This window comes from Solea solea, chromosome 16, assembly GCF_958295425.1.
Source record: "Solea solea chromosome 16, fSolSol10.1, whole genome shotgun sequence".
NCBI classification, from domain to species: domain Eukaryota; kingdom Metazoa; phylum Chordata; class Actinopteri; order Pleuronectiformes; family Soleidae; genus Solea; species Solea solea.
In genome coordinates, this window is record NC_081149.1 from 15,490,677 (window position 1) to 15,503,589 (window position 12,913).

A 12,913-nucleotide genomic window follows, 5' to 3' on the forward strand; every position below is an offset into this window, starting at 1 on the left:
CAGCAATCAAGAAAACAATCAAAAGGTTAATCGATTATGTAAAATAATTGTAAATTGCAGCCCTACATTAGCTGACTGTGAATTGAATATAATCCAATCAGCATTTCTCCAATAAGAGAAAAGGCTAAATTATACATTTAATCCAGGTATTAAAAATCGTCAGTTAGTTGCAGTACCACATGTGCCCACGTGGAGGAAGCAGCCTGTCACTTATCCCATCTCACATTTGACTATTGCTGTGTGACTATTTCTAATGTTTCATTTGTCAATATAATAATAATTGTACACAGTTATGGTCTGTATTTTATATAGCACAGTTTAGCCATTCACCCCAGTTTAGCCATTCAACCCCACGTTGGTCCCAACGTGGGGTTAAGTGCCTTGCCCAAGGACACATCGGCATGTAGACTAGTGGGGCCACAACCTTCAAGTTGCAAGACAACTCTCTCCACCACTGAGTTACCGTGTATGAGAATGTTCTTTTAAGATATAAGCCAATTTACGCTTCTCCAAAAGTCCTCAAATCAAGAATTCTACCCGTACAGTTGATCCAATCACTTTGGGAATTTTCATGACACACACATTTTGCATGCACTGTGATGTGTATTTGCTTTTTTTCCTCTGATCCACAATCAGTAAAGAAAAGAAATCTGAGCGAGCACTTGTGCTGAATGAGCCTCAGCCAACAGAATGGCTTGGCACTTCCCTTGCATGTGCACTTCCTTTAAGTAGATTTCCAAATTGCTGACATCCTCGCAAAAAAAATGTCCCCAGCAAACTTATTCTAACCAGCTGCTCTGATGCCAGGCTGCAGTGTAAAAAAACCACCGGGCGTTGCCAAGGCAACTGACTTCTCCATGTGACAGACAAATGCTCCTGCCTTTTCTGGGGTGTGTGGGGGGGGGGGGGGATTTATTTATTTCTCAGGGTCAGAGGATAAAGTTTTAATAAGGTTATGACAGAGGAGTGGCAGAGTGCATGAGAGAGATTTGTAGATGACAGACACCCAGTTTTTTTTTTTTTTACCAAACTCCTTTTGTACCCACAGGTCGTGTGGTAAAAGATTACAGAGTTTTAGCCTTTGGCATCTGCAGCGGCTCACGTGTGTTTAAGAGAGATAATGCTGCAAATGGAAATGGCCGGGATTCAATTAAAGCTGCAATGCGGTATATTTGAAGTCGTCCATATAATATTCACACTTCAGCCATATTCTTGTCTGTATTCTAATATTATAAGCCACTTTGTCCCCTTTTTTTCTTTTGTTTCATCTAATGTTGACCTTTATTTTTTCGCTCTGATGCTCCAGTTTCTCAAAGCCTTCAACAATTAAAAATCACATGTAGAAGGTTTGATTAAAGACTGTGTAGCTATCATAGATGGCAGTCTTGTATAAAGTACCTTGAAGGGATACTTGAGTAAAAGTACGTTACCAGTTACTTTGGTAGAAGTTGAAGTCACGTTTTTATAATGTTACTTAAGTAAAAGTCTTAAAGTATATGACATTTACTGTACTTAGGTATCAACATTTTGATATAAAATGTACTTAAAGGAATACTTGGTCACTTGGTCCTGTTAGCGTAAGTGTTAGCAAAGATGGCGGACACTGTTTACATTCTGGGAATGAGGTCCCGCCCCCTTATTCACCGCCCCCTACGAGTGGGTCTAAAAAGTGTGGAATTAGCGTTGCAGTTTCAAGCCTCGCACCAAGTGTCACTGGTTTTTTCACGTAACAAAAAAAAGGAAGAAGATATTTCTCAACTATAGCGAAACTGAGGTCAGGAGGCACAATTTTTCAAAAATACTACCCCTATTCTAGTAATACAAAGCTTAATGCAAATCAGTGAAGTATTTCTTTAAGTTTTAGAAGTTTAAGTACTAAAAGTGAGGATTGAGCCATGGTGGCTCAGTGGTAGGGCAAGTTCTTTCAACTGGAAGGTTGTGGGTTCAATTCCTGGCTCTGCTAATTTGTGTCCTTGAGCAAGGCACTTGACCCCATGTTGAAGCGTGTGAATGGCCAAAATATAGTGTAAAGCAGCTCATCAAGACTAGAAAAGCTCTATATAAATACAGACCTTTACCAACTCCTCTGATTTTATTTGGGAGTAACAAAGATAGTTAGAGGAAATGTAGCGGAGTAAAAGTAAAAGTTGCTAGAAATACAAATAACAAAGTAAAAGTACAGATACGTGAATTTTGTACTTAAGTACAGGCACAAAGTATTTGTACTTTGTTACATTACAACACTGACAGATGGAAAAACATGGAACTGATTGACACGTCACTATATTCTGAGGTTGGGGTTTGAGGTTTTTTTCCTACATCGCTGCATGTATGCAAAACATGAGTATAAGTGAAGTGTATTTCCCAAAAAGAAACACGGTAGAGTTTCATCCTTAAGACGCTCGTCAAGCTGAGAAGGTTTAAAAACAACCTTCTGCCCAAAGACAATACAATGTCAGACACACCAAAGTAAACATCTGTTCACACTTTACAGAAAATCTTGTAGGAAAGTCTTGAACTCATATTTATTTTGACTGTTATAACTTTGGTTTCATCAGTTTTCTTTCAACATCCCCCAGAAAATCGGGACCAATCATAATGCAATTTTCCACACCACATATTTTAAACTTTAGATCTGGGCTCTGTCACACTTGATTTTAAGAATACAAACTCTTTTTTTTGTTTTTTTATTACTGTCTATACCTTTGACGTTTGTGCACGTCAAGCCAACAGGAAATGAGGTCTGATTTAACTTGTTTGGAATCAGAACAAACTGCCCGAGAGGGAGATCACAACAGTTACAAGCAGCGTGAGCAGATATTAATGACACACATGAATAATACACCACATCCATGCATAGAGAATGGATTACGAATGCCAAATGTAATCAAACATTAATCCACGTGATTGTAGCTCTGATGTATTAGTTTTTAAACCCCCAGTTTGAGGTTTTGCTTGAAGTGGAGGAGGAGGAGGAGGATTTGCAGTTGCCGCTGTCATGTCATCAAACTGAAATAGGTCAGGAAAGCTCTGCTTTAAAGGCCCAGTGTGTAAAATTTAGGTGAAATTATATTTTAAATGAAATATTATACATTTTTAATTGTAATTTTGTATGAATTATTGCTTTTCAGTGCCCTTTTATATTCATATCAAGATCCGGGTCAGGTATCTGGAGACCACCATGTTTTTTTTACAATACAGTAGCCCACAATGGACAAATGACTTTTGATGCTAACTGAAGGCTACAGCTAGCTTCTCTAAGACACTTGGAAGGGAAGGGTGAAGGATTTTCACCTGCAACATGCAGCTTCACCAATAACAGTTGCTAAGTTTCTTTAAAGCTGCAGTGATTTTTGTTGTTGGGTCTATCAGACCTGACTGAGGGAGCTTGCGTGTGTATACAGCGGCAGGACATGTTCATACTACTAAACCGCTGTTTAATTGAATTCACACGCTTCATTCTTGCCTTGCTGTTGCCGCCGCCAGTTGTACAAAAGATTTTACAGAGGATATAAAGGTCAAAGTAACTATAGGCCCAGACGGGGCAGTAAAAGATCATTTTCTTTTATTTTACAATCACATAGAAAACTATTGTGTTCATAGTTGTTGACATCATAATCAATCATATCACTTTACTAGATTCAAACTTCATTTTCACTGTAAACTTCAATCATCATCATCATAAATACAACCGTCTTTCTCACTCATAAAATCATGGCTTTTTAACAGCATCATCACATTAGACAAATATTTTCTAATCATTATGAGTGTTTATATACATATATGTATATATATATATACACACATATATATGTATATATATATATATACGTATATATATATATACACATATATATATATATATTATTTATGATTACTTATGATTATGTTTAAGGCTTTTTGTAAAGAAGACCCCAAACTTCAGCTGATGCAAATGTGTTACTCAAGAGTGTGCATACTACAACAAAGAGACCAAAAAACCCTATACATTATATACACATACATAACTTAAACATAGGTTGTTTAACATTTACAGGTACTGAACCATTTCACAAATAAATACAAAATGATAATTGGTTATTCTGGGTTTTTTCTTCTTCTTCTTAAGAACACAAAAGCAAGCAAGTAAGTATCTTTAGGATTACAAACGGGATCACAATAATATATGGAACCTTCACTGACACCGGCCATAGATAATAGAGGAGAACAATAATAAAAAAAAAAAGAAGCTTAATCAGACTGGTAACCTTCAGGGCCATTGCACAGCCATGAACACAACTTACCTGCACTAACAATGAGAGTGATATGTAACAATCCTTTGAATTTATTTAATTTAATTAAATTGGGATTTATTTTTAGGACCCAATTAGAAATATCATAAGGAAACGTATGATATTTCTAATCAGGTATCAAGTATGGTCACATTGCTCCGATGTCCTAAGAATTTTCACCTGGTTTCACTTTTATGGAAAAAAAAAAAGAGGTGGAAAGTAATGAATTACATTTACTCGCGTTACTGTAATTGAGTAGTTTTTTTTTTGTGTACTTGTACTTTTTTAAAATGAAGTCAATTTTAAAATGAAGGTCCCTGAGTGACCTTTGGCCCATTTTGACTCATACATATTTTATTTTGCAGGAACATTTACATTTACTTAAGTAAAATATTATCATAACAGTGGTACTTTTACTTTACTAGAATATTTCAGTACACTTTCCACCTCTGAGTTCAATGAAGCTGAATCTGCTCAATCAGCGAATGTGATCATTCTAGTGTGTTTCTACAACATCACATGCATCAGGCTACAAAAATGTAATGTTGCCGTCTTTCAACGTTATTGTTTGTGATTTGCTCATAATTTAATAGAGAGGAAATCCAATCTGGCCGAACCGTAACTGTTTTTTTTTTAATTTTACCTGTAAAATAACTGCCAATATAAATCCAACATTTCCGTGTAATCGCATCCGAGTGTTTAACAGGCAAAAGCTGCACAATGTGATGAAGACATAGGATATGTCTTGCATGGGCTGACAGAGATCAGTTAATAAAAGCTTATAATTTTTAGCATATCTATGGGCATAATGGAACAAGAAGGACCAGCTACAGTGAACAGTTAAATAAAGATCCTAAACCAAAAAAGAGAAGTTCAACGTCCATAAAGTAAATTTCATCTCATGCCTTGGCAACTGCACCTTTACTATTTAACTAAAAATAAAAAATAAAAAGTATGCACATCTCACAAATCTCAGATTCACATAAAATAAAAGACATCAGCCCAGCTGACTGCAGACTGCAAGGAACGAATGAAAAGTCAGCACTGTTGTTTTCTGAGGTTTCTCTGAGCAGGGCTTCAGCCACGCCGCACCTGGAGAGAATAATTCAGCACCACAGTGAGATGACGACAGGTGAGGCTCTATGGCACAGAATCAACCACCACACTCTAAAACCCTTCTTCTTTCTGTCCGTCTGCCCCTTTTCCTCTCTCCCCCTCCCCCTCCCCCCCACATTCACCTTGTTTCGTGCCCCATGTGACTGAATCTGAACTCGATTCTGAATTAGTACAACTTCTTCCTGAAAAAGCAACATGGAGGGACAACACTCAACTTAGACACCCACTTAGGTGTGCACTGATATACACACACACACACACACACACACACACACACAAAGGACTAAAATGGCAGTTGTGCTTTATCAAAACCTAGAAAGACAAAGAGAGGGAGGTAGGGGAGAAAACGGATGAGTTGTGTGTTCATTTGCTGCTCCATGCAAGTTTTTTGCAAGAGTTTCCTGAAGCGCTACTGTCTCCTCAGTAGTGTGTGATGTCTCCCCTACAAATGCACAGACCTGTGGACCGTCCAGCAGGAAAACCCGAGGTTTGTCTTCAGGGTCAAAGGCTTCTCTTGACAGTCATTTCTGTGGCGAGCCAGCTTTTGAGTTATGTGTTCATGGACTGAAGGGAGAGAACGATGGGGGGGAAGGAGGGGGGGGCGGAGTTTGAAGGATGAAGATTGTCCGTCTTCACTTCTTGTTTGCGACGCGTCTCTTCCTGGTGGCCAGCATGTCGTAGAAGGGGTCTCTGCTAATGCTGGCCCTGGAGAAGAAGCCAATGAAAGGACACAGATGAAATAAACATCATCACATGAGAGGAGAGAGTCTCCAGCATCTTTGATATGGAAATGTGGACACATTGATACAAACCCCTGCCTTAACTAGATCAGAAAAAAGAAAAAAAAAAAAGTTTGAGCAATGACCTACTTTGGTTTCCATGGTTTCTGAGGAGAAACCCTCCCTATACCCACGTTTTTTCTTGGTACTCATTTGCTGGAACCTCTCATTGATTTCCCTCTTCCACGAGAAATTAGGTAAAATACGCAATCACACTCTGCAGTTTGATAGTTCTGAGGGAGCCAATGGTGCTCAACATAGAGTATGACTGAGTGACTCAGGAAGCCATTATGGGCTACAACTGAGGAGCCCAGTTTCACGGCTGCTAAATCCTGTTAGCACTGGCACAAAGAACGAAGAGGCTCAACCCCCCCCACTGCGGATATCTCTGATTCCCTTTATAGCGCCGCGCACTGAAGAATGTACACGATGACTCTTTCATACTGCTCATTGTCCCAGTCAACAACACCGATGTCATGAAACAAAAACAACTCCCGCAGTCACCGAATCCAGGCAAGATATGACATTTCATCCTTAAAAATAACTCATTCATATGTGGAAGTGAAAAGAGAAAACACCCACATGCTTCTCAGAGAAACGTGCATGAATTAATTCATTCATTCATTCAGAAAACAACACACTTTGTCCACCGGCCCACATGTGCTTCTGAAGAAAAGCAGAAGGAGCAGTTCTTCTCTGATCATCTTTACTATAGAAAATAAGGGGAAAAAAAAAATCATAATTTCCATAAAAAGCCTTTTATCTTTCTAGACCACCAGTCCTCTTGGACCCCCTCTGGTAAAATGCATGTATGAACGCATCAACCTGGTATGGAGGACCTGTATCTCCTGTGTTTGTTGGGTTTACTGGTTCACCCCTGGGGATGTTTTAAGCAATGACTAATCCCACATCATTTCCCCTGTGAATACTCATTTAGAGTATGGAGGGAGGAAAGGAGGGAGGGCAGGAACTGTACTATATATACAAGTGCACTGTTCTGCTGAGCCAATTCTCTTTGACATTGCACCATCTTTTATGCGGCCCCAACGCAACGCATCCAGCATTTAGGTCACCAACGGCAACGTTGTTGCATTACTGTGAGGGGGGTAACCTTGTCTCCTGGAAACGACATTTCCACACAACTCAACTGCATTCCCAGTTATGTTTTGTGAGGGACATTTTTTTGTGAACGGGAACGACGTGAATTATTTATATGCAGTCGTGTGATAGTGTATTAACTGCTTGCAGCATCTGGTTATGAATGCGGTTATTTTGTGCCACTGGTTCGGTTTTCCTGACAGAGACGTCTTCTCCTTAAATGTTGTCAGGGTTAAAGCACAGCGTCAGACGTCCTCATAAACCCTGGATGTCCACTGATCTGGTCTGTGGTCTGATACTTGGTAGGTGAACGGCTGGAAATTGATTAAAACGTTTTAATACGGTATTGGTATTGATATCTGGACTTCACTATGATTCCTGAAAACCTTTTTCATACCATTGTATGAAATCTGTTACATACTTTACAGTATTACAGTATAGTCGTTTTTTAGTTTTAGCTGGTCTGGTCATTTTCTTGCCGTCAAACTGTAGTCACCTTTTTAACTTGCATATTTATTCTCGACATACCATCGTTCATTAAACAAGCACCAACCACTGAAAACACGACACAGACACATGTGTTCAGTCCCGTTATTCTCTTCTTCTTTGGGGAACGAGCTCCATCTGTGGTCGTAAACTTCCTGCACTACTCGACACAGTCTTGTGCTTACTGCCTCACTCAGGCTGATGATGATTTGAACTACTGTCATTTGATATTTCAATATAAGGTGATACAGAGGAAGTTCGATACCCAGTCGATTGCACACAAGTATCGAGCTTCAACACCCAGCCCGAGGTTCAGTCGATACCACAAGAGGAATGATTTTCAATAACCCAGCCCTTATTGACCACCGCTGTTCACTCCACCTTTGGGTACAAATGCAGCTTTAAATTGAGAGAAAACGCAAGTAAACACAGTCCGTAACGATACATAATGCAGTTTGCAGTTTAGTTGTGTGGGACCGTAATCGTTGTGGTGAGAGGTCTGTATGTTAGGGATGGTTTTTTTTAGTCCTGTTTTCTTCACGGACAACAATAACCATCACAGAAGCGTGTACACGTGAAGTTAAAACAACGCCGTTTTTGTTTTTACACACTGAGGGGGTTGTGTGTCTTACTTGATTGATTTAATCCACTCTTCCTTCTCCTCTGGCGTGGGGGCTGATATCCTGTACACAACATGGTTTCCCTCAACAACACGTCCATCCGCCTCCGTCTTGCAGGCTTTAATCACCTGGCCCTTGTGATTGGGGTTGTAGAGCTCAAAACAGTTCTACAGAAGGGACAAAACACAGAGCATCAATAATGTGACACTGTCGGATCATTCACCCTACATGGGGAACTTGTGATAAACACAGTAACCCGGGGGGGGGGGGGGGGTTACTCACAGGTTTCCTGGGCTCCTCCACCTCCCTGATGCTGAGATTCTCCAGTGGGATGATCCCACGGGGCTCCTTATCCTAAAGGAGAGAGGGATGAAAAACACCCAAGCTTAACACAAGACAACATGACAGAGAGGAAAGTGTAAAAGCAAACAATCAGACACAATAGAGCAGAGAAATAGGCAAGGATAGGGGTGATGAAAGGAAAAGAAAAGGGAGATGGGATATGGAAAGAGAAGCCGTACATTTTAGCATCACAGGAGAAAGAAACACACAGAAAGAGAGAGAGATAGAGAGAGGTTCAATTCCACTGTGACACTTTGCGAGCAAATGCTGGAAATCAACTTTGCTCCCCCTGTCCTCTCATCCCTGCAGAGCAGTCAGAACAGAGGACAGGACATAATGATAGTGTCCTCAAGGATAATGCCAGGGTGGAGCGGACAGTGCTGATGCTGCAGGGACAGAGAAGCGCTGAAAAAAAATCTAAGAGTATGAACAAATAAAAGTAATCACATGAAAGCACAATCACACACGGGCACCCAAAATCATTTAGCAACAAATTAAACTCTCACCACCACACCAGCAAAAAAAGGCATTTTTATTACTTGAGTGTGAGACTCACTGTTGTGTATTCAAAGTAGTAGAGGCAGTTGTCCGTCAGAATGAACCACCTTCTCTTCCAGGTTTTGACTCGGCCGCCTGGCAGAGAAACAAGAGGAAGGAAGGAAGTGACACAAAGAACACAGCGACACACTGACGGGTGTCTCCCATCAGGAGAAAGAGCAGGGATGTGATGCCCACTACTGACTCTGACCAGCAACCAGTGTTTTCTTGCACTTCTGTATTGTTAACGGTCATTATTGTGTATAGAACAAACAGTAGTTGTACTGCAACACCTTTGAAGGCTTTTTTAATACTATTATTGTTATTATTCTTATTATTACTGTTATTAATAATAATAACACGAACATCACATGAAGAGAAATTCACTTAGATGTCCTGGAGCAAACTTAAGCAAACCCAGCAGGTGATTACAGTCACTAACTCATACAGCTGATAAATTATTACTGACTGTGCCCATTCATTTTTAAGCAACAGGATAAAACGTCATTGGCTCTCAGCAAATCAACCAAATATCAACCAAGGATGGCACATATCAAAACTATCAGACACACAACAGATTCCAGAGCAAGTTCACTATCTCACGTGTTAACTTGAGCAAACGAATTCCAAAAAAAAAAAACAACCAAAGACATAATGAATGTGTGTTGGTTTGAAGCCTCTGGCAGTGATCTCGGAGCCACCACTAGCTTCAGAGATGTAAAGCAGACACTGAGGAAGCTCTCCTGGTGGGAGACACGTGCACTGTGCTCGCGTCTCCCGGTGGGTGACGAGGCGAGTTTGTAAATTTGTAAATTTGTAAATGCACGTACAAAAACCCGAAGATGTGCACATGAGCATGCACGAGCAGTCGCTAATGGTTTTCCCACACATGTGTGTGCTTGGACCCGACCCCCCTGCTGAGTTCCTCTCTGTTATGAGAATTCCTTGAGGTCACAACACCCATCGCAGCAGCATTTCCTTCCCTGTTTTTGTGGCGCCTCACATGAGCAATATATGGGTCACACATAATTAATAAAAGCCCTGGGGTTTGGCCAAATATCCACACGACACACACAGAGAGAGAGAGAGAGATTTGCTAAAAATAGAGGGCATTTCTTCCTGCACATCATTGAGGATTTATTTTTAGAGCGTCAACAAATATTATGCTATTCTGATGACTGGTGAGGGACATGGGCTCCAGGGAGGAACTGTACTAAAATGTAATCATGTTAGTTCTGTGAGCCACAATGGAGCCATTTACAGTCACACACACAGGTTTAGTGAGACTAGAGAGACATTACACAGAGTTAGAGGAATGTGCAGGTCAAAGCATGGTTGGTGTGTGTGTGTGTGTGTGTGTGTGTGTGTAAACATGGTAATAAACTTAATCATCGCCAGTTACTTTGCCCTTTAACATTTGACAAACACCATTTGGTACAGTTTCATAATTACTCATGATATCATGATATCTGATATTTGAAATGCAAAGCGGTCGACTGAGATCCAAAGCAAAAACACGTGTCAACGAACACAAAAGGTGCCGCAAAACACAGGTTAACGCAGAACCGAACCCATACTGAACAAATAATTAAGATTCTTTAGGTTTTTAATTCAGGAAATAGGTTTCACATGTCTAGTTTTCACAGGTCAGGTGAAAACATTTTAAGGCAAATAAGTGGTGTTGGTGTGTATATTCTAAATGATTTCAAACATGTGTTTGGCATTTCCTTTCCTCAGTTTGTTCGACTTATCAGCAAATACAAACGTGTGTGTTTGTATGAGGCACTTTGTAAGGCCTGATATTTAAACTTTGTCTAATTGTCTTTAGTCAGGTACTCAATGAATGAATCGTCACCAATTTAAGCCTAGCTGTACTCTGGCCGTGGAAACCACTTTCACAGTGATATGCAGCTTATTTAAAAAAGAACAGTGTGAGAACACTGCCCTAAGTCTGCATCCTGCTATTTAAATTCTTGCGAGAATAAGTTGTAGGGAGGAAAAATGCAGGACTAATCAAATAAAGCTAAATGAAGCCCGGATGTTTTGCTTTAACTTAGCAGGAGAATGTGCAGACACGCACACACTAACCTAATTTGAGCAGCCAGCCCTCTCTGTCTGGATTGAAGAACGTGTGCGTCAGGTCATTCCCATCATCCTCTGGGATCTTAAAGGGTTCACTCTTGATGCTGTCGTATAGATTCTGCAGAGAGAGACCGAGAAGGAGAAAAAAAATCTTGCTGAACACGTTTATATTGGTTCACTAGAATGTATCATCTTTCTTCACAAAGGAATTGTTATTTTAGTACAACAAATACAGATATATGTGCGACATCTGTTTCGCTTTTATCTTCATCATTTACCTTAAAATAAGTCCACATAACTCACATGATCACTGCAGCGTGGCACACAAACATGCCTCACTGACATTCTGGTGCATGTCTCATTTTACAGTCTGTGCTTTTTTTATTCGCTTTCTAATTCAGTGATTTTGTAGTACCAGACACAAAAAGTGAATATTATACTGATGCATCCTGAATCCTTACTGGTGTCTTGCAACAGCTGCAGTTACTAAACAGGAAATACACAAAAATAGACTAAAAAAAAACACAAAAATCCGTCTGTTGCCAAGAATACTTTTGTACAGACACAAGTCTTCTAAAAGAAAATATGGGTGCACCAAGGGTTGCATCTCTTTTATGTCCTACATCCCATAAAACGCTGTACTTTACACTTTAAATTGTCCAGATCTCATTTACAGATGTTTACCCAACACAGTGTCACACATTCGTCAAACCTAAATGGACTAATAAAGACAAAGCTCTCACCCTGAGTAGCTCCTCTGGGAGGTCTCCCCCCTCATTGATCCCTCTGTTCATGGAGATGAAGCGCTCCACAGGGGGCTTGTCCCTGACATTGGGATTGTGCAGGCTGGTGTTCAGCATAATTATGGCAAATGACAGGACATAGCAGGTGTCTGTGGAGGAAATGATACAGAGTGTGACTCAACAGCCTGAAATACAGCACAGTCAAATCTGTGTGTGTGTGAGTACATTTCTTTTCTTGCTAGAAGTTTTATTATTAAAAATATTGATCTCTTGCAGCACTCTGGATCTAGTTCCGTCCTGATGGCATCATCGATGGCATGCGCTGGCCAATGCACAGCATGAAGGAAGTAAACGCGACAGTGGCACGACAGTCACACTGAGCTTCTGTGAGCTTTCCTTCTTAATTCAGGAATGTGTGTATCCGTCAATCCAGATTACACTAACCACTGAGGATTCCTTTACTTCCCTCACCGTTTTCACCGGTATGTGCTCCTAGTTCCTTCTTCCTTGTTTACACTGACACGCACCACTGTTGACAAATAGGCTCGCAAGGAAAACATGTTTTAATTCCTGCTGGGAAACAACTTTTTCAGTTCAAAATTTGGTTTGGGAAAAGTTTTTTTTTTTTTTATTTATTATTAACTAATAAAAGAAATCTTCAAAAACTTTCACATAAATTAAAATCTGAATGATATCCACAATGTGAAGGCAAATTATTTCAAAACATGTGGACGGTATTCCACTCATTTACACATGACACCATCAACTATTTTGATTCATTAGAGTGCAATATATCAATATATCAATAGATTCTCACCACTCAATTTTAAGGCACTACA

At 40.0% G+C, this 12,913-nt stretch overlaps 1 protein-coding gene across 3 annotated transcripts in view; it reads right to left on the reverse strand.

Annotated features, from left to right (window-relative positions):
* Positions 1-3,548: 3,548 nt before the first annotated feature.
* Positions 3,549-12,913, reverse strand: part of LOC131475879 (cytohesin-3) — a 30,654-nt gene continuing 21,289 nt past the window's right edge. For 2 of the 3 annotated variants that reach the window (XM_058654239.1, XM_058654238.1), the window contains exons 8-13: positions 12,075-12,223; positions 11,338-11,449; positions 9,269-9,345; positions 8,653-8,724; positions 8,383-8,537; positions 3,549-6,092 (exon numbers count right to left, since the gene is read on the reverse strand). In XM_058654239.1, coding sequence (XP_058510222.1) covers positions 6,020-6,092; positions 8,383-8,537; positions 8,653-8,724; positions 9,269-9,345; positions 11,338-11,449; positions 12,075-12,223 — 638 coding nt within the window. In that variant the 3' untranslated portion in view covers positions 3,549-6,019. Of the gene's footprint in view, positions 6,093-8,378; positions 8,538-8,652; positions 8,725-9,268; positions 9,346-11,337; positions 11,450-12,074; positions 12,224-12,913 lie in introns of those variants that run through there. The other variant, XM_058654240.1, reaches the window with a different exon arrangement.